Source organism: Silene latifolia, chromosome 4 (assembly GCF_048544455.1).
Source record: "Silene latifolia isolate original U9 population chromosome 4, ASM4854445v1, whole genome shotgun sequence".
Lineage (NCBI taxonomy): Eukaryota > Viridiplantae > Streptophyta > Magnoliopsida > Caryophyllales > Caryophyllaceae > Silene > Silene latifolia.
The window spans coordinates 15152030-15177254 of NC_133529.1; the positions used below are offsets into that span (position 1 = coordinate 15152030).

Here is a 25225-nt window from a genome sequence, read left to right on the forward strand (position 1 = left end):
CCTTCCCCACCAAGTCACTAACACCAACCAACCACGTACTCCGTTCACCAACTCCGACCAACCTACCTCTTACCGGCGACTTCATACCCCCTGCCTCGCACTCCCCCTCCCCTGCTCCGACCACCCTACCGCCGATCCATATTGGTAACTCAGTAAGTCACTTACAAGTTATATAACATAGAAGTAAACAGAATTTCGAACCTAAAGAAAAAAAAAATTCATCTTAGTTAAAAGTGAAACATTGTCCATTCAAGTATCCAACCACTTCAGTCTTCAACCCACTATATCAAAAATTATGCTTTCTGTATTGCGTGCGGGATTTAGCATTTTACTTATTCATTAGTGAACTTCGAAATAAAGTCAGTAGCAACTACATCAATTATCGCATCCAGACACATGTCGACCCAGATTCGAGTCAAGAAATCTAATGGTAGATAATGAACCATTATGTGAGCCGCTTCCTTAACCACCACCAACCCACACACACGCCTGCGTGCCTCCCTGCACGTGCACACACACACGCCCATTTACAGACTCCTAATAAAATTAAAGGAACAAGAATCAAACAAACAACTATATTCTCAAATACAACTATATTCTCAAATCTCCGTTACATTTTCAAGGTAACGTCCAAGCGGCTTCCTGGACTTGAGTGCATATAAATTTATGCACCAATGCATATCCTCAACCTCTGATTTATATAATCAATTTTGCGAGAATATAATTTAACTTCACACACTATAAAATCTAGAATTCAAACGCTGCTAGTTTCCTTTCCTAAAAAAAAAAAAAGAAGCTGCTAGTCCAAATTCAAGATATAGGTGCTGTTTGGCCTAGTTTATGTGAAATAGCTTTTACTTTCTAGAATGAGTTTTTTCATAAACTACTTTTTAAAAAAGTTGTGGTTGTTTGGCCTAACTTTTGTAAAAGTAGTTTTTTTTTTTTTTTTTGAGGATAAAACCCGAAGGCCTTACTGCATTAATCGAGAATCAAAACAAACAGCAATGTTCGCAGTCGGTGGTAAAGTTTCCGACCATACATGTCTACCAACTATTCTAGGAAAAAGATGAGCTAAAGAGTGCGCCACCGAATTGTTCACGCGACTCGTATATGACCAAATAACAGAATTAAACGAATTGCATAGAATTAAAATGTCTTGAATTACGAGAGAAAACATGCTCCGCCCCATGTCCTTCTTCTTCAACCTTTCGATGACTGGCAAACAATCGCTCTCCACCACAATCTTGGTGTGTCCTCGCCTAGCAGCTTCGCTAATCCCTTCCATGATCGCAACCGCCTCCGTCATCTGTGAGTCCCATTGTTGTCTTTGCACCTGCGAAATACCCCAACGAACCGCACCCATCTCGTCCCTACACACCACACCAATGCTTATGCCCACTCCCTCCGTTATCCCCGCATCCACATTTATCTTCACATACTCCGCCGGTGGTGCCTCCCATGCCCTTCCTCCTTCCTTCGTTCTTCTACCCAGCCCCTCGTCCTCCTTCCTTTCCCGAGCACATCCCCCACCCTCCATCTCAGCCATGACATCATTTATTCGTCTAATGATCCCCCTCACATCCACCTCCCTTGTATCAAATACCACCTTGTTTCGATGTTCCCATATCGCCCAGCACCCCACCATAAACATAGCATGTTCCCGATGCCCCAACACCCGCCACCTTGCTTCCACCCAATCTCTTATACTCCCACCTTCATTTTCCTCCTCCCCCAGACCAATGCTCTCCCACACAGCTATAGCACAAGCACAATCACGGAAAAGATGAAGACTCGACTCGTTAGAATTATTGCATAAAGAACAAAAAGAAGACTCACCTCGAACTCGAGAAGCGATATTCGCTCTTGTTGCTAGAGCCTCACTGCAAAGTTGCCAAAAGAAAAGCTTCACACGGGGCCATACCGGGACTTTCCACAACCTATTCCAGAGCCACCTCTCCCGTTCCCAATTTGAGACCTCGCCCACTTCCAGCTCCTCACGGCTTCCAGCAAGGCTTCGATAAGCAGAACGAACCGAGTAAATCCCATCCCTCTCCTCCTTCCAATACCACGAATCAGCAGGTTTGAGTGAACTCAAACGAATGTTCATGACCCTTTCACACTCAAACGGGAGTAAAACCGTACTAAGCAGCTCCTCATTCCACCTCCCTCCTTCATCCTCCATAAGATCCGCAACTCTCATCTCATCACTTCCCAGGACCCGTGGTGAAACAATCCGGCCAGTTTGGGTTTCGGGAAGCCACGCATCTCCCCAAACACGTGTGGATAAACCATCCCCAATTCTTATCCTCCACCCTTGATTCAACATATTGCGAGCCTCGATGATTCCTCTCCACGTGTAACTTGGATTGTGACCAATTCTCGCAGTCATAACATCGTCTGAGGGGAAGTATTTAGCCCGCATAGTACGAGCCCAAAGACAATTTGGCTCCGCGATCAGCCGCCACACTTGCTTCCCTATGAGCGCCATATTAAACAGATGGAAATCCCTAAAACCCATACCTCCAAGACTCTTCGATCGACATAATTTCCTCCAAGAGACCCAGCTGATCCCTTTCTTACCCTCTTCATGCCCCCACCAAAATCTCGATATCAGGGATCTGAGCTCCTCACAAAAGTTGACAGGAATTTTAAAAATACTCATAACATAGGTAGGAAGTGAATTGGCCACGGCCTTTATAAGAACTTCTCTACCCGCCCTAGACAATATTTTCCCACGCCAACCATTAAGTCTCTTACTCAGCTTGTCCCTTAAGATGTCCGTGAGGGCTTTCTTCGATCGACCCAGAACCGTCGGGAGCCCTAAGTACCTCTCCTGTTCTTCAACCTCCACAACCCCCAACCTCGTGGCCAAATTACTTCTCTTTTGTATGGGGATACCTTTACTAAAAGAGATAGTAGTTTTTTCAAGACTAACCAGCTGCCCCGAGGCTCTTTCATAACGGCTCAAAATGCCCTTAACCGTGTCAGCTTCCTCCGTCTTCGCTCTCATAAAGAATATGCTATCATCAGCAAAGAGCAGATGTGAAATCGAAGGGGCATTGGTAGCAATTCGGACCCCATGTAGACTTCCCATCTCAACTGCCCTACGCATGGCACTTGATAGAACCTCAGCACATAGAATGAACAAATAAGGGGAGAGGGGGTCCCCTTGTCGCAACCCTCGTGATGGCCGAAATTCTTCCGTGGGCACTCCATTAATTAGGACCGAGAACGACACTGAAGTAACGCAGGCCATAACTCGCATCACCCAATCCCTGTCCAAACCCATCGTAATTAAAACCCTCCGAAGAAACAGCCATTCAACTCGGTCATAGGCTTTCGCCATATCAAGTTTTAGGGCCATTATGCCTTCCGAGCTTCGACAATTCTTCATATAATGGAAAACTTCAAAAGCTAACATAACATTATCCGAAATGGCCCTTCCCGGTGTGAAGGCACTTTGGTTCTCAGAGACAATATCACCAAGGAACGTCTTCAGACGGTTAGCAAGAACTTTAGAAACCAGCTTGTACACCACGTTGCAAAGACTAATTGGTCGAAAATCTCGAATTTTGTCCGGAGCTTTCTTCTTTGGAATAAGCACAATATTTGTTTTATTTAGTTCCGCAGGCGATCTCTCCCCTCTTAAAATAGCCAAGACAGTCTCTGACACAATAGGCCCTATCGTACCCCAATAAGTTTGATAAAAAAGACAATTCATTCCATCCGGTCCCGGTGCCTTAAGAGGGTGCATCTGATTTAAGGCGTCAAGCACTTCATCTTCACAATATTCCCTCCTGAGATTCTCATTCATATCATTTGTGACTCTATTCCGTATCCCTTCCAAAAACTCATCATCCGCAGTCGGTGTATCCGTCGTAAACAGCTGCTGGAAATAGCTATTAGCGACGGAACCCACGGCCACATCCCCATGTCTAGTAACACCCTCGTCATCCGTCAACTTAGCAATGTGATTTTTTCTCTTTCGCTCTCCTGCTCTTATGTGAAAAAATTTGGTATTCTTGTCCCCATCCTTTAACCAAAGCGCTCTCGACCGTTGTCTCCAATAAAGCTCTTCTTGCCGTCGTAAATTAGCAATCTCAGCCACCAGCTTACGCCTTAAACGGACATTATCCACGGTTCTCTCCTTTGAATCCAGCCGACTCATTTGCTTCTGTCTAGCCGTAATCCCCCTGCCAATTTTGTTGATGTTCGTGCCCTTCCATTTCCTCAATTCACTTGCACACTCCTGCAAAGTATTCACCAAATCCCCTCCCCCACGTTCCACCCCTCTCTCGACGGCCTCAGCACAACCATCCTCTCCTACCCAAATTTGTTCAAACTTGAAGCTACGACCTCCCTGCACCCCGTCGACTCTGCTATTTAGGATTAGCTTTATAGGCGCGTGGTCGGACCACTCCCTATTTAGGTAGTAAAGTCGAGCATAAGGAAACATGTATGTCCAGGTAGAAGAGCTCAAAGCTCTGTCAAGCATACACTGTCTGTTCGCATCTCCCACTTGGCCGTTATCCCACGAGAAATTGTATCCTTCCCAAGTAATATCCCGCAGACCACATTCATCCACAGCTGCACGAAAATTGTTCATTTGCCTTTGGGGTCTACTACCCCCCTTCATCTCCGTCGAGAGCAGAATTTCATTAAAATCTCCGATACAGACCCAAGGCAAGTTTGATTGTCTATTCAACAGCCGAAGAAGTTCCCATGAAAGATGGCGATCAGCTACAACAGGCCATCCATAAAAACCGGTGACTCTCCATTCTCCCTCAGCACTCTTGATTCTGAAATCCATATGGTGATTGGATGCAGACATGAAAGTGCAGTCGATCTCCTTTTTCCAAAGCATAGCTAAGCCTCCCGATCTTCCAATACTATCAACTTCCATACCATAAAAATCAGCAAACCTCTCCCTCACCCTCCGCAGCTCACGACCACTCAATTTAGTTTCACATAGAAAAAGAATGGCTGGGGCCTCTCTCCGGATCAAAGCCCGAAGAGCCAAAACCGTGTCGGGGTGGCCCAAGCCCCGACAGTTGATGCTTAGGATATTCATTGGGCCCGGCGGGGTTGACCACCGTCAACCTCCGCCTCAGGTATAATGACGCCCCCGTCGATAGTTTGTTTAACCCTCTTACTGCCACTCTCCTCAAAATGATCCTCCCTCCTCCTTTTCAGCAACTCACCCTTTCCCACATCCCTTTCACCAGCCAAAGACACTCCTTCCTCCCTTACAGGTCTCTCCCATCGTGTCCAACACCTCTTCCCCCCCGTAATGTCCTCCCTTGTCCCTATATCAGTCCTCAGCAGGCTCTCGTTCGCACTCCTGTCCTCCATCACTAAACCCTCCTCACCGTGCAGCTCCTCCATGACCCCCTCCCTCTCAAGAACAGCATCATCCCCTCTCCCTACCACGCCCCCTCCCTCAATTCGCTCCTGTACAATCCCTTCCTCCGCCGTTAAAGTCCCTCCACCCTGTAACTCCATATCACTCGCATTCCCAAAGTTCTCTTCTCCCCCAGCACTCCTACTCTTAACCACAGGCCCTTGGTCTTTCTTCTTCGACCTAAAACTCAGCGCAATGTTCTCCAGTCTGGTTATCATATTCGAGATAACCTCATCTGAATCTTTCCTGCTAACTTCGTCAAAACATGCCCTAAGATCTCGAGCTGCTTTCCCCGTGCCCTCTTTAGATGTCTTCACCACTTTCCATGGCGAGGCTCGTAACCAATCTCCAAACTGGAGATCTTCCTCCTCATACGGACCGTTCTCGCAATCCTTCTCCCCATGACCAATAAGACCACACCCATAGCAATAAGTTGGGAGCCTTTCATATTTCACACCAAAATTAATCGTACGGCCATCTCGAACTTTTATAGGTATCGTTGCTTTCAAAGGAGATTGAATATCATATAAAACACGCACCCTAATGGCCCTATCAAGCTCGGGATTAGGGCCATGCTCAAACCTCATAAACGTCCCCAAGCAATCCCCCAGGCGTTTAGCGTTCAACTGACTTGTTCGCCCCGCAATGGGGAGGTCATAGATTCTCGTCCATATGGGAAAGAAATGAAGAGAAGCATCAGAGATTTTACCCGATTGATTTGGTATATCGAAACACCACATGAACTTGTCGAAATGCCAAGGCTGTCCCTCAATCACCTTCGCCCTATCACGTTCTGCACCAAATCGAAAGATAAAGGTTTTCTCCTTTGGGTCGATAACATTCCCTACAATCGGCTTCGACGGATTCCACAGTTTAATCATTGTGTCTATGGCTGCCTTGACATTAATTGCCCTCGTCGCCCATAATTTTCCAACAATAAGGATCTTTTCTGAATTAGCATCTGGATCCTCGCCCTCTTCCCATTCGAACAAACCCTCCTCCGACCCCATAGGTTGTTTCCCGTCCCGTCGATGGCCCTGTGCTCCGTTCTCCATTGACACCTGCAAGCAAAACAAAAGCAAAGAAAAACAAGAAACGAAAATCGCGAACCCAACTCACAATCGAAATCGTGAGCAAAGCCTCGAGAAGGAGGAGAGAAAACGAAGAAAGATTAGACAGAGACAAAGATTTTTTGACAGAACCCTAGGAACCCTAGACAATATTGTATTTTTATTTTGTCCAAGTTATTTTATTGTGCTTTTTGTTTGTAAAAGTAGTTTCTTACAAATTGATGTGTTAGTAGTTTTTTTTTTTTTTTTTTTTTTTTTTTTTTAGTTTCCATAATCCTAAGAGTTTTTGGGAGAAGTAGAAGCAGAAGCACAAATTTGGTGCTTCTATTTCTAGTAGCGTTTTATTAACTTCTGACTTTTCAAAAGTAGTTTTTTATCTTCCTAAATTATAGTGTTTGGCTCAGCTTCTACTTTTACAATTAGAAAATCACTTAGAAAGCTTGGCCAAACACCCCCATAAAGTACTCATTTTTTACAATAGGCTGGCATTTCTTCACTTCAATTATGAATGATCGATCACATGTTAGTAGAGGTAAATGTAGCATTCGACAAATTCAAAACGGGTCTAAATACAAGGTGATATATTCTTGCGTAGGAGTTAAGAGTATATCGAAGAATATCTAGGATGTTGAATTTCAAAATTTTTCCTTTGGGACTAATGGACCCGATAGCCTGTTTCAAACACGCAAGCTGGCTAATCCCTAGGCCATAATATACTCATTAGGCCCGATACACATCCAATCCAAGCCTGAATTTGATCACTTCTTTTATAAGCTCCGTCCAAAAGGCCACCCCAAACCAGCAGTACCCTTATTCGCGGTTCCTTGTAGTGGCTCTCTCATTCCTTGTTGGCTTTTGCCGAGTCCTTCACCCTACACAACACAAGTATAGAAACTTGATCCAAGCAAGCATGGAGTACAATGCACCGCTTACTAAGAGCTAAAGTTACTAACCCGTATCTGAAAGACTGAATCACTGAAAGTAAATAAGCCTTTACCATACCTCTTTCCAGCCCATATTTTTGAGAATCTTTTGGGCGTAACTTCCCGCTCCAAGCGACATCTCTAAGGCTTCGGCAGCAGCTTCCTCAGGACATTCTGATGATCCAGCTACTTCATCTGATGACTCATCTCCCATGGCCTCACCAAACTCCTTGTGAAATGTTCTTCTTTTGGCAGCTCTGTCCCTATATATGCAAGTTTTATGCTGCCAAAAAACATGTTTTAACATGAGATGGATGGCGGTGTGTAATGATAAAACTACTTTTATCTGGAGGACAGTTTAAGGCAAGGAAAAGTAGAGCTTTCATCGGAGAAAACTTCATCAATCCAAGGATGAGGCACCCAACACATGGGGAAAGTCCGAACAACGCTAAAGCCACAACGTGATGTTTTGAATGCATGGCTAACATATTTAAAGGTTGGAACTTGGAAGCTTTACCAACTAAGCCTTCACCTCAACCCCAATGCCTAAAGGGCTAAAACCGTAGGTTGCAATTACGCTATTACATGCAATGATGGCTCATTAATCCAAGATTTGTCTGGTGAAGAATGAAATACCTTTTTACTAGTAGAGGGTCTACTGAGGAAGGAGCTCTCATTCTGCTTAAAGGAAACATGGAATGGTGTCTTAGCATCACGGCCTTCCCCGGTCTCTTCATTGGATAGCTCGGGAAATCCCCACCCCTTGGTTGGGTTTGATGCATCATAACTTGACAAGGTAGCTAGGTATCCGACATTAAGGCTCCTCAGCTTATACACTTGCCCTACATTCAAGATTTTAGACAAGAGGGGAAAATGATACTAAGGAAAATAAAACTAATAACTGACGTAAAAACCAAAGAATAGTAAAGAAGTAACAAATTCTCTAATGGGTTTCGGGCCGACAGCAGACCTGATCTAACCTGCACTAAATCAAGATGAACCCTGCATATTGGAGCTGTTTTGAAACGTCTAGCATGAGAAGTTATAGAAGGATGAAGGCTGGAGGAAGGCTTCACTAACGACCCGAGCAATCTGGCCACTTGATCATTTCCGTCTTTTTGGATCTCTTGATTCATTGACCAATCCCATATATCGACAACATGACATTCTGGCCTTGACTCATCCTCCTGTTGCACAACTTGGCCATACTGAGCTCGCCAGTTTTCTTCCTCCCAAGAAATTTCTGAAAGATATTGTCATATAACGGATATAATAAGTATTTATTAAAGTCCAGACAACAAATAATCAGTTATTTGGTCAATTAGGAAAATCTAAGAAAACATTAGGAGTTCTTCAACAAAGAGTCCAACTGCAAACATCACCATCATCTAAAATAAAATAACGTGGGTTCAACGTTGCCTTTTCTCGTGCACTTCTTATATGTATGTCAACAACAAATCATGGATGTTGATTTTCATAACAAATACTGAACTCAAATAAAAAATTATAATCTTCATTGTTATCAGCAGATTCATACACACATGACTGAAAGGCTAAGTGAAAGCTACCAGATCAGACCAAAATGAGATCATTCAGAAGTTTTTATACGGTCTAATAACTCCTGGTTTGGTTAATATATACACAAAACGTATTGCAGACCTTCACAGATAACAGCTGCACTTGAGGCGGTTGGGGCTTGATGATCGGAACTCAACTCGCCATCTTGCTGCACATAGAGTGCATTGTTTGCTGAAAAGAAGAAATGCCAACATAGATGCATAAGTAACGTCATATGAAGCTTTTACTAGCCTACTACAACCAAAATAAATCTGACCATCAGTTGCTAACGGAGAACTGTTCATATCAGCATCTTGTTCATAAGGCAGTAACGTCTCGGCAGCATTAGATGTTCCAGTGGAATAACCCGATAAATAAAGTTCAATTAATGTGTCTTCTAACCTTGAAAACAGGAAGAAAGGGAAAAAATAGTTAACTAGTTTAAAAACACTACATCAGCTAAGATGACATAAATCTGCTCAAAAGTAACGGCCTACGATTCAGATGGCCAGGAGATTTTCAGGCGCTTCATTGCTACTGCACCATATATAGTCTGCGAGTTACAGCCAAGAGAAATTTAACTTATACACTGGAAATATATCACTAATCACCATTTAGGTGTACTCAAACTCGAGGATAAACACAAGCATACCAACTACAAAAAAAATTACAAAGTTCAAAGTAAAGCACATACACAGAAAAAAAAGATCAGTAACTGCATAAAACAAAAGGGCCGTAAGCACATTTTGAAAAAAAACACGCACACAGTTTACATTTTTACAAGAATTAAAGGTGACCACACTCGTCAGCGCAAGGAAAGCTCATGATTCAGCCAGACTTAATAAGCTCTACCTTTATTCGGTTCCTTCTCTTGCTCATTCTCTAGCCCACCAGTGTTTTGTTCACTCGACTCATCAAAAGGAATGATGCCTTGGCCTTTGATCATGGATTGGCAATCCTAATATCATCCATAAAACAGATATACTTACAGCATTGTACTTGAACAAGAAGCCGAAAACCTATACTACACTGAAAGTCTGGAACAACAAACTGGTGTGAAAACCGATACAAATGTTACTGCGACGAATGTAAATACACAAGAAACCAATGGATGACAGCCAAACATGAGGACCACACGACTTTGAACACACAAGATGTCAGTTAAGCTACCGGTAGTAAAGTCATTCTTTGTTGGCTTTTGCCGAGTCCTTCACCCTACATAACACAAGTATAGAAACTGGATCCAAGCAAGCATTAAGTATAATGCACAGCTTACTAAGAGTTACTAACCCGTAACTGAAAGACTGAATCACTGAAAATAAATTAACCACCTTTACCCTACCTCTTTCCAGCCCATATTTTTGAGAATCTTTTGGGCGTAACTTCCAGGTCCAAGTGACATCTCTAAGGCTTCGGCCGCAGCTTCCTCATAACATTCTGATGATCCAGCTACTTCATCTGATGACTCATCTCCCATGGCCTCATCAAACTCCTTGTGAAATGTTCTTCTTTCAGCAGCTCTGTCCCTATATATGCAAGTTTTAACATAAGATGGATGGCAGTGTGTAACGATAAAACTACTTTTATCAACTATAGGAGAACAATAAAGGTAAGGAAAAGTAGAATTTTCGGTGTAGAAAACTTCACTTTTCCAAGGCTCGAAGAGATACCCAAGTACACATTTTTTAGAGGATAAGGAGAGCAAGAGTCCGAACAAAGCTAAAGCCACAACCTGATGTTCTGAACGCATAGCTAACATATTGGAAGGTTGAAACTTGGAAGCTTTACGCCTTTCCCCACTAAACGTTCACCTCAACCTCCATGCCTAAAGGGCTAAAACAGTTGGTTGCAATAAAGAAAGACTGCAATTACACTATTAAATGCAATGATGGCTCATTAATCCAACGATTTGTCCGGTGAAGAATGTGTTATGAAAATACCTTTTTACTAGTAGAGGGTCTATCGAGGAAGGAGCTCTCATTCTGCTTAGACGAAATATGGCATGCTGTCTTAGCATTACGGTCTTCCCCAGTCCCTTCATTCCCACCCCTTTGTTGGGGTTTGATGCATCATAACTTGATAAGGTAGCTAGCTATCCGACGTTTGGGCTCCTCAGCTTATACACTTGCCCTACATTCAAGATTTAAAATTGTACATCTTTAGAGAAAGCATCCACATTTTTGAAAACAAGAGGGGAAAATGTCATGAAAACAAGGAAGAAATGACACCAAGGAAAATAAAACTAATAATTGATGTAAAAACCAAAGTTTAGTAAATTGGTAACAAATTCTCTAATGGCTTTCGGGCCGACAGCAGACCTGATCAAGATGAACCCTGCATACTGGAGCTGTTTTGGACAACTTGACCTTACTGAGCTCGCATGTTTTCTACCTCCCAAGAAATTTCTGAATGATATTGTCATAGAAGAAGTATTTATTTGGTCAATTCTGAAAGTCAAAGAAAACATTAGGACTTTTTCAACAAAGATTTTCATACAAATACTGAAGTTAAATAAAAACTTATAATCTTCATTCTTATCAGCAGACTCATACACACATGATTAAAAGCTACCAGATCAGACCAAAATGACATCAGTCAGAAATTTTTAGGGTCTAATAACATGAAACCGTCTTCAGACACACACGAATTGCAGACCTTCACAGATAACAGCTGCACTTATGGCGGTTAGGGCTTGATGATCAGAACTCAACTCACTATATTGCTGCGCATGAAGTGTACTGTCTGCTGAAAAGAAGAAATGCCAACATATATGAAGCTTTACTAGTCTACTAATACCAAGTAAATCTCACTAATCAGTAATCACCATTTAGCTGTACTCAAACTCTACCAACTACAGAAAAGAGAAGTAACAAAGTTTAAAGTAAAGCACACAGGAAAAAAGGATCAGTAACTGCATAAAAACAGAAGGGGCCGTAAGCGCATTTTTGAAAAAACACATGCTCAGAGTTTACATCTTACAAGAATTAAAAGTGGCCACACTCGTCAGCGCAAGGAATACTCGTGATTCAGCAAGACATATGGTAAGCTCTACATTCATTCACTTCCTTCTCTTGATCATTCTCTAGCCCACCAGTGTTTTGTTCGTTTGACTCATCGAAAGCATAGGTGCCTTGGCCATTGATCATGGATTGGAAATCCTAAGATCACACATAAAATATACAATAATTGTACTTGGACAAGAACTCAAAAACCTACACACACTTGAACAAGTGTTACTGTGACGAATTGAAAATACACAAAAAACAAATGAATAATACACTTTAAAATGGAAATAGTAACAATTCACCGGGACAAAGGGTACATGAAATAGTATAACCCATTTTTTTAAGATATTGACTCATACTTTAGGTTTGGAAAAGCTCGCTCTCTATGCATATAATTGAATCGGAATTGGACCAGCCTTGAAGCCCACTTTTTTGGTATGCCATGGAAAATATGTACTCCATAACTTTTACAGACATATAAATAGTGAGAATATATGAATTAATCATAGTAAGGAATCAATTAATAAATTGTTATATAAGAATTAAATTATTACCAGTAACTCAAGAAGTCAAAAACGACGTTAGAACTTAGAAGTAAACGGGATTTCGAGCCTAAAGAAAAAAAAAACATCTTCATTAAGAGTGAAAGTTCGTCCATCCAAGCACTTAAACACATTAAGTCCATAATCATGCACTGTGTTTAAAAGCAATTACACTTTACACCAGGTACAAAGTTAATAAAAACTACGCCATGTTCGCATATTGACAAGATAACATCCATAACTTCCCACGTACAATCCTGATAACAAAGTACGGAGAGTACCATCTAATTCAGCAGTTAATGGAGATTTCAAAGGTACTATCGACACAAAAGGGTATAAGCCCGAATTAGCCTGGAAATGCCCAAAAGCCTGTTTAGCCCGCATAGATCAGGTTTGGACCAACAAAAAATAGTCTTGAACTTAACTAGAGTGCCCGAGACAACTTTCTTTCAATTTAAACAGATTTCTTAGGACTGCTGGGTTAAGGAGCCTGCAAGCCTCCACTAGCATCGCTAGAGTGCGGTAGAGGCAGAGCCTTTTCAGGGCAGTCTTTGGAAGAAGCGCCACGAGCACGCACCTTCATATGCACCAAAAGTCGACGTGCTTCCCTGAGCTTGTCTTCTGCACTATGTCCATGACCCTCCCATGCATCGACTGCTTTTTGCTGGAACTCAATTGCAAGGGGATAGCTGCCATTGAACATACAAGCTTTAAGTATACAGATTTAGGGAAAAGTTCCATAAACTGGTTCCATACTGTTTTTATGATAATAGCTACTATCTCAATTCTCAACATAAGAAGTCAAAACTAAATCCGATATCTAAAATATGTTCACATTGACAACACGAGAAAATTTGGTTTTCAGATATTCAAGTCCAGTTACCTAGTTTTATGCCACTCGTTCTTTAAAATAATGGAAGGGGATGCCCCTTAATGCCTTAACTACCTTAAGAACCCTAAGGGAAACTGCTCGTACAGCAGTTAGTATTCCAAATGAGACTGTTTCCAAAGACGAAAGGAGTTAACACCATAAGAAAATAAATTGGCATAATATTTTACATGATTTGTTAAAAGAAAAGGGGAAGAGGGAGGGGGGGGGGGAGTCGGGTCTTACGATGATCTGAATTTCTTACTCTCTTGCCTCAATTTAGTTTGGTAGATTCATTGAAGTATTTGTACTGTTTCGACAAACACAGGATTGTTAAATGGCTTTTGGGGCCGTATATGTTTCCAGTCAAAAGTCATGAAAAGCAAACTTCTACAGGTATATGGGTGTTTGCTCTGTGCTACTTCTAACAAAGACCAGAAACATTGTTATATATTAGAATCCGTATATCTCGAATCCTATTACCCTCAAGAGACAGGCCTCAGATCTACACACTAACTAGTGTAACTGTGTAACCGGGATCCATGGAGCACTGCCACATTTCCAAATGCTTGAATAGCATAGCATTATACTATAATCTTAACAAGCAGGACATACAATACTACATCACCATCTTAGCTGAATAACTTTTCTACATTATTACTTTTCATCCCCATTGATTAAATTACTCTGAACAATCCCAACAGAGGCAACGTCTAATCACCTATATACTCCGTTACAACTAACAAACAGCTCTGATCTGACATCCAAAACATGTAATATTACAAGATGCAATATAACAAAATGATCACGGAGATATTACATAATCTAATAGTGAACGCTGCCTCCAAATGACTAAAGATCATTATAGAAGAGCATTAGAGCTCAAGTCTGATACCAAAGCTAGTCTTTAGCAAACCCAAAGGAGCAGTTAGTGAAAGCAATTGGTAAATGAGCTAGTAGAGAAAAACTAGTCAAGAAGATAACTAAACAGCTTAACTTACTTGCGCTAAGGAATCAAACATACAGAAGAATAACAAGGTAAATAGTCCTATGGATCAATTAACTTATACCTTATGGGTTAACTGCTCTACCAAAAATCAAAGAATAGGGACATTTTGTTAACATTGTTCAATCTTGGAACAGTCCTTATTGTCATTCTCCTTTACGCTTAAAATCCGTAGTTTATGTGAAATAAACCAATGAGTAAGCTGCTTCACTTCTTTTTCACTGTCAGCTAACTTACCAATTGTTTACGCGAATAGCAGGAACGGAATCAGGAATAACATTTACCTAGGGCTAACTTTAAAAATTAACCTGTTGTGAAACCATCTTACCAGAGAGGACATATATAATCTCAACTAATGAGATTTGACTCCTTAAAAAAGGTAATACTAGAAGGAAAATACTTGTATTTTTAGTAACATGCAATGTGTTCTATATCTAATGAGATTTGACTCGACTAATTTCTATGTGTCAGTTTTACTGATAACAATGATAAATCCCATCTTTAAACGCTATATGTACTGTGAATGACGATATTTGTTTTGTATTTGACAAGATCAGAAAGAAACCCCTCTAATGTTTGAACACATGGAGTTTCACTCTGTAGCAATATTCGAAGATCTTTACTACCATAGTACAATTGAACCAAACGCTTCCAGCAGTAGTGACACTGTTGAAATTAAAGTAGTAGTAAGAGGAATTACTTTTATTTAATGGTGAAAAAGAATCATGGAGTTGAAAAGTTATATTCATTTTAAAGAATTAGTGGTATTTTTTTGTATGGTAATCAAGATTTTATGGAAAACACCACTGCTTTTACGAGGAGAGAAATGAGAATGAAGTCCAGAAGTTAAGGATTTTGAACAATAGGGACCTAGGTAAGTGTGCTTGTATCTATTAGCATGTGAAAAACTAAATTAACTTGCTGCTACATGTAATCGAACCCAAGACTTTTGGTTAAAAGGCAAACAAACAATTACTCGAACGATGTCAATATGGTACACTAAATGTCACCATGGGCTTTAGCCCAAACTGTAAACCAACCTAAGGGATGCCTCCGCCCCTGGTAAGAGCGAACTGCTCTAGTGCAACAGAAGTTATGGGTTGAAGACGGAGTAAGAATTCCAAAGTCAAGTATGCAAATTGTATACAATTGGTCAAAAATAAAGCTGAACAATTTGTTTAGATCAAACACACGTGTTGTATATAACTCCCCATAACTCAGGCAGTCAGGCCTCAATGGCTCAAATACAGTGAGCATTATATAGCTAGACATGTTAGCTACGGTGTCATTTCTAATATAACAAAATTGCAACATAATGTCATTTTTACAGTGTTTCCTTTTCCAAGAAATAAACACAGATAACAAAGTGCACATAAGATTGAAAAATAGAGTATCATAGCACTTTTCATGGACAACAGCAAGGACAACAGCAAACGGGTAGATATTTACCTTTTCATGGCAGCATATGCAATTGATAGGTTCTCGCATGTGTGGATGGTCTCGTTGTGATGAGGACCAAGAGACACGTCCAGAATGTCTTTAGCAACACCAAACATTTCTGCCGCCGACTCTGGCTTCTCCAACTCCAAATAAGCACTGCCTAATTTGTTGTAGATATACCCTACTCCAAAATGCTTACACCCATCTCTCTCTTTGAGAGTTTCAGCCGCCCTCTCCAAGTAGGGTATGGCCTGTGTAAACTTACCCATCAACAAAAGTAGGGATCCTATCTTGTTCAATAAACCCCCTTCTAAATGTTGTTCTCCGGGTAACTTCTCCAACAAAGAGAGTACTCTCATTAAGAAACAAACTTCAGTTTCAAAATCATTCATAATTCCATACTGCTCTGCTATCGTCATATACGCATAAGCAACCTCCAACGGCTTTGCTTCTTCCTCTTTATCAAGGACACTACAAGCAATTACGAAACACCCCTTAGCCTCCTCAAAATTGTCCTGATAAACCAAGGCCTTACCCATTGTCATCAAAATAAGAGGATTCTCACTATCCTCCTCCACCGCCTTCCCATGCTCCTTCAACGCATTCACAGCCGCTTCATACCTTCCGAGACCAATATAAAGATTAGCAACATCAACCACATAACCAATCAATTCAGACCTACACCCACAATCCTTAAAAATCTTTTGCGCCAACTCATTTTCCTCCAAGGCTTTCTCAAGCTCCTCCATCCCGGAATATATAACCCCGAGAACCTGTCTATCAAGACCAACCTCCACAGAGCTCTCCCCCAACAACCTGAAATGAACCTCCAACGCCTTCTTACAATACAACAACCCATCCTTAAAGTTCTTGATCCTGACAAACATTTTAGCTAAATCCCTATTCGCATTACCAAACTCCACACTATCCACCCCCATCAAACACCGCTGTATCTCCAAACATTTCCTCATATAATCCACAGACTCCTTAATCCTATCCATACCAGCCTCAACATTCACTAACTCCTTATAAACACCAAGTTGTACCGCCTTTAGACCATTAACACCATACTTATAATTACCATCATTCTCTAACTTAACCAATATCTTTCTAGCTCTATTAAGAAACCCTAATGCATCATTAAACTTCCTTAAACTACAATAAGTAGAACCCAAAAGACGTAAGGTCATAGCAACAGAATATATATTTTTAACATTATCCAAAATAGTTAATGCTCTATTAGCAAAAGATATAATCTTTTGAGGATCCTCACCTTCTTTCTCAAGATCAAGGCCTATATTCATGCAAGCGGAACCAAGTTCACCTTTATCAAACTTATCCTCCATATTCTTCTTAAAATCTTCAAGCATTTCCTCAGGCGATTTCGCCGCCTTCGCTGCCTTAACAGCTTCCTGAATTAGTGCCATTTTCTTCTTGATTTCACTCTGCTCGGGATCATATGGGGTAATTCCATCGTAATATGGAGTAATTCCATGATGGGTACTGTAATAATGAGATGGGGTTTTGTAAAATTGATGGGTTTTGTAGGGTTTGTAAAATAAAGAACTGGAATTTGAGCAGGGATTTAGGGTTTGAATTGGGGATTTGGAAATTGATGATGATGAACAAGTTGTGAATTGTGGGGTGAAATTACCAGAAATTGATGTTGATAAAGTTGTGATTTTGGAAGATGAAATTAATTTGGTGGATAATCTCTTCATTTTAATTTTAATTTGGTAAGAATCTGAAAGGCAACAATGCAAATGTTCTTACCTTCTCATCGACTCTTCGGGTATACCTTTGGTCTAAAACCCTAAACCCCTTTTTAGTGTGTTTAGAACGTGTGATCAATAATTGATCATCAAGTGGCGCCTATATCTGGCTAGTCCGAAGTTCCGAACCAATCCAACTCGAACTTTTTCTAAACTTCAAAACAATTGCGACTTGATTCATGTGATTGGGTCGGAATTATATCTGCTAGTTCGAACCAATTTAACTCGAACTTTTTCTAAACTTTAAAAAAACTCATATGTGACTCAATTCATGTAACTGAGTCTGAATTGGGTCGGCCTGAAATCCCGATATAGCCTGAAAATATGCACTATTTTTTTTACGAATTTATGAATAGTTTGATAATGATGTAAATAAGTCATTTTCAAGAGTTGATACATCAATTGATATATGAGAATCAATTTATTACCGGTAAGTCAGTTATAAGTTAGAACATAGAAGTAAACAGGAATCTTTTTTGGCAGAAAGAGAAAGGGAATTATAATACCCCAAATGTTACACAACAAGCTAACGGACTAAGTTGCACTAGAAGTCCGACTAGCAAATCTAGTACAACGAAGCCAAGCATAAAGATTACATAAACATTTATTAAAATTAGAACTACAACAAAGTAATCTGGAGTAACGAGGGCATGACGATGAAGAATAGGTTGAACACGAGCAGTGACGTCCACATCAACAGTATTACTAACAATTCCTTTAATCCAACGAGGCGGACCAGATGCACTTACGCCACACGAGCGTAGAAAGAAAAGGGGAAGAACGAGCCGAACAAGCTTGTCTTCAGCGGAGAAAAAACTCTTACACTGTGGTTATCGACCCCAACAGTCCAAAGACCAACAATCCAAAGAACCAAGTAAACTGAAAATGAGGTCTAGAGAGCTCGCTCACCCACCCAGTCTCTCGGCCAGAAACCTCGAAAGTGCCACAAGACTACAAAGACGACTCCAATAGAAGGAGATTATTTTAACGGAAATTTTTCATGGTACCCTCGAATTTTGGCAGAGTACACATGGTACCCCTCATTTTAAATTTCTACATATGGTACCCCTGTATTTACATTTTTCTTTCCCAAAATACCCTTGGCAGACTTTCGTCATCACGTCGTTACTATTATTGACTTGTGACCCCTTTTTTTTGTTATTTAAATCCTTATTTTATCTAACAAACACATCTCAAGACTAATCTCACTCATCCCCTCTACCACCACACCACCACCAAACTCTGACGACCAGCACTCCCCCACCCTTATTTCCGCCCTAGATCAACCCCATTCCAACCTTATACCTCGCCCAAATCAACCCCATACACAGCCACCAAACACCATAAATCTGCCCTACAGCATAAATCTGCCCTGAACCCACCAACTTCAAAGCCCAAAAAAGAGCCTTCACACAAACACATTCCAGCCGCAAAACCACCGTGTTCCAAACCCGCATTGGCCCCCTTCAACACGCCTCATACAACCCTTCAAGCCACCGGCACAACCGCCTCCCGCTCTCATACAACCACTAGATCCGCCTCACCATCCGCCAACAATTGACCTTAAACACACCTTACCACACGCCCAAAATAACCCCACATTTTTCACCCTTTTTCGGGCTTTGAAGTTCATGTTCGGGGTATATTTAGGGTGTTTGGTGGCTGTGTATGGGGATGATTAGGGTGAGGTATAAGGCTAGAATGGGTTTGAACTAGGGCGGGAATAAGGGTGGGGGAGTGGTGGTCGTCGGAATCTGGTGGTGGTGGTGGTGTGGTGGTAGTGGTGGAGGGGATGAGTGAGATTAGGCATTTAGGCTTGAGGTGTGTTTTGTTAGATTAAATAAGGATTTAGATAACAAAAAAAGGAGACATAAGTCAATAATAGTAAAGATGTTATGACGGAAGTCTGCCAAGGGTATTCTGGGAAAGAAAAACGTAAATATAGGGTTACCATATGTAGAAACTTAAAATGAGGGTACCATGTGTAATCTGCCAATGTTCGAGGGTACCATGGAAAATTTCTGTTATTTTAACATAAAAACATAACAGAAAAAAGACTAGTAACAACATCGATAAAGAAATAAACCACTACCTTCAGACCATCCATCCAGACCGAAAACTCGAGCCAACTAAATCCCACAAGATCCAAAATTAAATCAAAACAGGCCACCCAACATCACCAATCCAAAGATAGAAATGAACCCAGCCGTCGCCAAGGTCAGTAAAGATCGCCCAAAACTCAACCCGCAACGGACACAAAACACCAAAGACACACATGCATGCAACCAAAAACAGGAGAAAGACCGAACAACAAATCAATCAGGCGGAACAGAGACACAAAAAAGACGCCCGATACACCAAACGACACCTCTCAGTACCACCGCCTTACATGCAACCAGACCAACATAAAGGACGACAGAGACAGACACTAGTGATAATGAAAAGGGACCGATGGATGGGGGGAATGGGGGTATCACCAAATCTGACCCAAACACGACCACATAGAACAACATCAAACAGATGAGCTACAATCATCGACACATACAGACAAAACAAAGGACTAGGAATCCAAAACTGAATTTTGAGCCTGAAGGAAAAAAAAAATTACCTTAGTTATGACTTATGAGTGAAACATTGTCCATTCAAGTATCCAACCACTTCAACCCACTATAACTAAAATTATGTTTTCTGCATTGCGTGAGGGATTTAGCATTTTCCTTATTCATTAGTGAACTCCGAAATAAAATCAGTAGCAACTACATCAATTATCGCATCCGGGCACATGTCAACCCAGATTCAAGTCAAGAAATCTAACGGTAGATAATGAACCATTATGTGAGCCGCTTCCTTAACCACCACCACACACACGCACGTGCGCGCGCCTGCACACACACACCCACACACAGACTCTTAATAAAATTGAAGGAACAAGAATCAAACAAACGTAACTTCCAGGCGGCTTCCTTGACTTGAATGTATATAAATCTATGCACTAATGCATATCCTCAACCTTTGATTTATATAATCAATTTTCCTTTGGGACTAATGGACCCGGTAGCCTGTTTTAAACACCCAAGCTGGCTAATCCCTAGGCCATAATATACTCATTAGGCCTGATACACATCCAATCCAAGCCTGAATTTGATCACTTCTTTTATAAGCTCCGTCCAAAAGGCCACCCCAAACCAGCAGTACCCTTATTCGCGGTTCCCTGTAGTGGCTTTCTCATTCCTTGTTGGCTTTTGCCAAGTCCTTCACCCTACACAACACAAGCATAGAAACTTGATCCAAGTAAGCATTGAGTATAATGCACCGCTTACTAAGAGCTAAAGTTACTAACCCGTATCTGAAAGACTGAATCACTGAAAGTAAATAAACCTTTGCCATACCTCTTTCCAGCCCATATTTTTGAGAATCTTTTGGGCGTAACTTCCCACTCCAAGCGACATCTCTAAGGATTCGGCAGCAGCTTCCTCAGGACATTCTGATGATCTATCTACTTCATCTGATGACTCATCTCCCATGGCCTCACCAAACTCCTTGTGAAATGTTCTTCTTTCGGCAGCTCTGTCCCTATATATGCAAGTTTTATGCTGCCAAAAGACATGTTTTAACATGAGATGGATGGCGGTGTGTAACGATAAAACTACGTTTATCAGGAGGACAGTTTAAGGCAAGGAAAAGTAGAGCTTTCTTCGGAGAAAACTTCATCAAGCCAAGGATGAGGGCACCCAACACATCGGTAAAGTCCGAACAAAGCTAAAGCCACAACGTGATGTTTTGAATGCATGGCTAACATATTTAAAGGTTGGAACTTGGAAGCTTTACCAGCTAAGCCTTCACCTCAACCTCAATGCTTAAAGGGCTAAAACCGTTGGTTGCAATAAAGAGAGACTGCAATTACACTATTACATGCAATGATGGCTCATTAATCCAACGTTTTGTCTGGTGAAGAATGTGTTATGAAAATACCTTTTTACTAGTAGAGGTTCTATCGAGGAAGGAGCTCTCATTCTGCTTAGAGGAAACATGGCATGGTGTCTTAGCATCACGGCCTTCCCAGGTCTCTTCATTGGATAGCTCAGGAAATCCCCACCCCTTGGTTGGGTTTGATGCATCATAACTTGACAAGGTAGCTAGGTATCCGACATTAGGGCTCCTCAGCTTATACACTTGCCCTACATTCAAGATTTTAGACAAGAGGGGAAAATGATACTAAGGAAAGTCAAACTAATAATTGACGTAAAAAACAAAGAATAGTAAAGAGGTAACAAATTCTCTAATGGCTTTCGGGCCGACAGCAGACCTGATCTAACCTGCACTAAATCAAGATGAACCCTGCATATTGGAGCTGTTTTGAAACGTCTAGCATGAGAAGTTATAGAAGGATGAAGGCTAGAGGAAGGCTTCACTAACGACCCGAGCAGTCTGGCCACTTGATCATTTCCGTCTTTTTGGATCTCTTGATTCATTGACCAATCCCATATATCGACAACATGACATTCTGGCCTTGACTCATCCTCCTGTTGGACAACTTGGCCATACTGAGCTCGCCAGTTTTCTTCCTCCCAAGAAATTTCTGAAAGATATTGTCATATAATGGATATAAGAAGTATAAAGTCGTCTAAGAAAACATTAGGAGTTCTTCAACAAAGAGTCCAACTGCAAACATCACCATTCACCATCATCAAAAATAAAATAACGTGGGTTCAACATTGCCTTTTCTCGTGCACTTCTTATATGTCTGTCAACAACAAATAATGGATGTTCATTTTCATATAAATACTGAACTCAAATAAAATATTATAATCTTCATTGTTATCAGCAGATTCATACACACATACTGAAAGCTACCAGATCAGACTAATATGAGATCATTCAGAAGTTTTTATAAGGTCTAATAACTCCTGGTTTGGTTAATATATACACACAAAACGTATCGCAGACCTTCACAGATAACAGCTGCACTTGAGGCGGTTGGGGCTTGATGATCGGAACTCAACTCGCCATCTTGCTGCACATGGAGTGCATTGTTTGCTGAAAAGAAGAAATGCCAACATAGATGCATAAGTAACGTGATATGAAGCTTTTACTAGTCTACTACAACCAAAATAAATCTGACCATCAGTTGCTAACGGAGAGCTGTTCATATCAGCATCTTGTTCATAAGGCAGTAACGTCTCGGCAGCATTAGGTGTTCCAGTGGAATAACCCGATAAATAAAGTTCAATTAATGTGTCTTCTAACCTTGAAAATAGGTAAAAAGGGGGAAAATAGTTAATTAGTTTGAAAACACAACATAAGCTGAGATGATTACATAAATCAACTCAAAGTAACGCTTACCATTCAGATGGCGGGGGAAGATTTTCAGGCACTTCAGTGCTACTGCACTCTATATAGTCTGCGAGTTACAAAGAAATTAAACTTATACGGAGTACACTGGAAATATATCACTAATCACCATTTAGCTGTACTCAAACTCGGGGATGGACACAAGCATAACGATTACCAACTACAAAAAAAAAAAAGAAAAAAAAAAGTAACAAAGTTTAAAGTAGAGCACACGGAAGAAAGGATCAGTAACTGCATAAAAATAAAAGGGGGGGTCGTAAGCACATTTTTGAAAAAACACATGCACACAGTTTATATTTTACAAGAATTAAAGGTTGCCACACTCGTCAGAACAACGAAAACTCGTGATTCAGCAAGACATATATGGCAAGCTCTACCTTCATTCACTTCTTTCTGTTGATCGTTCTCTAGCCCACCAGTGTTTTGTCCACTTGAGTCATCCAAAGCAATGATGCCTTGGCCATTGATCATGGATTGGCAGTCCTAATATCATCCATAAAACAGATATACTTACAGCATTGTACTTGAACAAGAACCCGAAAACCTATACTACACTGAAAGTCTGAAACAACGAACTGATGTAGGAAACTGATACAAATGTTACAGCGAGTCTGCGACGAATGAAAATACACAAGAAACCAATGGATGACAGACAATACCTTATTAGTATCTAAAAGTACATAATTTCCATCCTCAAATTTGTAGTAAAGTCCATCACTTGTACTGTAATACCACCCAGCATTTGGGTCATGATAAAATCCACTTCTGCAACCAATCATATGAGCAACAGCCAAACATGAGGTTCACATACTTACTAAACATGCAGATGTCAGCTACGCTAGCCGGTAGTCAAAAGTCATTAAGTGGTGTACCCATGTCTTGCGTCCAAAACCCGTCAGGAACAAAACTAACCTTGTGGCTCCCTTTATACCATAAACAAAAACAGTTTGAATCTGAGAATTCTCACCATTTTGAATCTCTATTAATAGGTGAATGATAATACCAAAGAGAAAAACGTTGCCTGAGACTATGAGAGTATTAATTAATCGGTTTATCTAATTCAAACCTAAAACAAGTGGCATAGTATATCTCTGAGTGGCGTTAATGAGTTACGACTTACAACCACCCTACTAATAACCCAATCAAAGCTCAACACTTCAAAATAACTGAATTCAACCCAGAAGAATTGAGCAAATCATACAATTAGGGTCAAACCATAGTTCAATACAACTGTGTTAACCATGCAGCAAAAGAAAGGGAATTCCAAATACCCTTTAATTAAATTTAGCGAAACGGACCCAAAAATGTACTCCCATGTGCCGATCAACTGTTGTCCTTTTCCACATTGAGTGTCTCAGTCAATTGTTGTCCTTTTTATTTTAAGAATAAATTTGAAGAGCAATTTGATCATTTATACTCAATTTGTTCCACTTGTCATTTAGTAATTGGTCCATTACACTTTCCTTGGTCTTTGTGTCAAAACAAAGGACAACAATTGACCGGGACGGGGACTAGGGAGTATCTCTAACACTAACTAATCCTCATTACTAACAGGATATACGGCTGTTTTAGCTCCGTTTCACGCTTACAACCGTCTTAAATAAGAATTTGCAGTGATAATCTCATTCAGACAAAAAGGTAGTACAATCATTCAAACCCAGAATATAAAATCAATTTGTTCATACAATCAACTTAAATGCTCATCATCTAAACATGTAAAAGAAGATGATATAGCCTATAGAAAGCCATAAAAATGGAAAAATGATTGATTAATAAAAGAAAAAAATACCTTGGATGATAGTAAAGCTGGGAATTTTCGTCCCAAATAAAAGAATCTTGTTCATGATTTTGATTTTGGTGATCTTCTTCCAGTTCCATGGTACATGGCTCGGAATTTTTCTCAGTTTCGCAACTTCCTTTCATTTTACTGTTCTTCCCGTCTTTGATTTCTTATTACAATCGCAAGTAAAATTGCTTAGTAATTACTCCGTAGTTTAATTCGATTAGTTTCGATTAACTCGTTAGTAATTTGATTAGTTTTGATTTGTCGATTAAATAGTGTTGATTAGTTAATTTAGTTTAATTAATTTGTCTTGGTGAGAAGGGTAATTTGGGAAATTCATTCAGCTTGTCAACGATTCGAAATAATGTGTCGACGATGTTTAACAATTGGGTCAAGATTACTAGGACGGTGTGTAGGACCATAGGGACGGTCTAGTTTTCACCCATGAGTCTTAACATCGTTGTATTCGTACATCTCTGAGCTTGAATCCAATAACTACGGTTGTT

The 25225-nt window shown here is 40.6% G+C and overlaps 4 protein-coding genes across 4 annotated transcripts; all 4 read right to left on the reverse strand.

The window, feature by feature from the left end:
- Positions 1-970: 970 nt before the first annotated feature.
- Positions 971-6456, reverse strand: LOC141651108 (uncharacterized). The gene is made up of 2 exons (XM_074458832.1): positions 5094-6456; positions 971-4896 (listed from the first exon to the last, which is right to left on the reverse strand). The coding sequence occupies exons 1-2, from the start codon at positions 6454-6456 to the stop codon at positions 971-973; spliced, it is 5289 nt and encodes a 1762-aa protein (XP_074314933.1).
- Positions 6457-6994: 538 nt separating this feature from the next.
- Positions 6995-11790, reverse strand: LOC141653082 (uncharacterized). Its single transcript, XM_074460723.1, has 11 exons — positions 11607-11790; positions 11270-11398; positions 10892-11081; positions 10294-10784; positions 9804-9909; positions 9229-9504; positions 9054-9143; positions 8365-8637; positions 8031-8236; positions 7474-7677; positions 6995-7343 (listed from the first exon to the last, which is right to left on the reverse strand). Exons 6-11 carry the CDS (start codon positions 9254-9256, stop codon positions 7239-7241), a joined length of 906 nt encoding a protein of 301 aa, XP_074316824.1. The 5' UTR covers positions 9257-9504; positions 9804-9909; positions 10294-10784; positions 10892-11081; positions 11270-11398; positions 11607-11790; the 3' UTR covers positions 6995-7238.
- A 779-nt stretch (positions 11791-12569) lies between these two features.
- Positions 12570-17657, reverse strand: LOC141653080 (protein KINESIN LIGHT CHAIN-RELATED 2-like). Its single transcript, XM_074460721.1, has 2 exons — positions 15822-17657; positions 12570-13187 (listed from the first exon to the last, which is right to left on the reverse strand). The coding sequence occupies exons 1-2, from the start codon at positions 17531-17533 to the stop codon at positions 12980-12982; spliced, it is 1920 nt and encodes a 639-aa protein (XP_074316822.1). The 5' UTR covers positions 17534-17657; the 3' UTR covers positions 12570-12979.
- A 2568-nt stretch (positions 17658-20225) lies between these two features.
- Positions 20226-24947, reverse strand: LOC141653076 (uncharacterized). Its single transcript, XM_074460717.1, has 10 exons — positions 24726-24947; positions 23596-23701; positions 23314-23419; positions 22928-22985; positions 22707-22831; positions 22532-22621; positions 21891-22163; positions 21557-21762; positions 20974-21177; positions 20226-20843 (listed from the first exon to the last, which is right to left on the reverse strand). Exons 1-10 carry the CDS (start codon positions 24857-24859, stop codon positions 20739-20741), a joined length of 1407 nt encoding a protein of 468 aa, XP_074316818.1. The 5' UTR covers positions 24860-24947; the 3' UTR covers positions 20226-20738.
- Between the last annotated feature and the right edge of the window lie 278 nt (positions 24948-25225).

Excerpts from the sequence above, each read along its gene's own strand:
- LOC141651108 (XM_074458832.1), bottom strand. The coding sequence starts at position 6,456 with ATGGAGAACGGAGCACAGGGCCATCGACGGGACGGGAAACAACCTATG. Across the intron at positions 4,897-5,093 it reads ACCTGAGGCGGAGGTTGACG|TTGATAGTATTGGAAGATCG; the intron begins GTGGTCAACCCC and ends ATGGTATGGAAG.
- LOC141653082 (XM_074460723.1), bottom strand. The coding sequence starts at position 9,256 with ATGAACAGTTCTCCGTTAGCAACTGATG. Across the intron at positions 8,638-9,053 it reads TGCAGCTGTTATCTGTGAAG|AAATTTCTTGGGAGGAAGAA; the intron begins GTCTGCAATACG and ends AATATCTTTCAG. Across the intron at positions 7,678-8,030 it reads GACCCTCTACTAGTAAAAAG|CATAAAACTTGCATATATAG; the intron begins GTATTTCATTCT and ends GTTTTTTGGCAG.
- LOC141653080 (XM_074460721.1), bottom strand. The coding sequence starts at position 17,533 with ATGAAGAGATTATCCACCAAATTAATTTCATCTTCCAAAATCACAACT. Across the intron at positions 13,188-15,821 it reads GCATATGCTGCCATGAAAAG|CTATCCCCTTGCAATTGAGT; the intron begins GTAAATATCTAC and ends GTTCAATGGCAG.
- LOC141653076 (XM_074460717.1), bottom strand. The coding sequence starts at position 24,859 with ATGAAAGGAAGTTGCGAAACTGAGAAAAATTCCGAGCCATGTACCATG. Across the intron at positions 23,420-23,595 it reads TACTTTTAGATACTAATAAG|GACTGCCAATCCATGATCAA; the intron begins GTATTGTCTGTC and ends GGATGATATTAG. Across the intron at positions 22,622-22,706 it reads CTCTCCGTTAGCAACTGATG|CAAACAATGCACTCCATGTG; the intron begins GTCAGATTTATT and ends TCTTCTTTTCAG.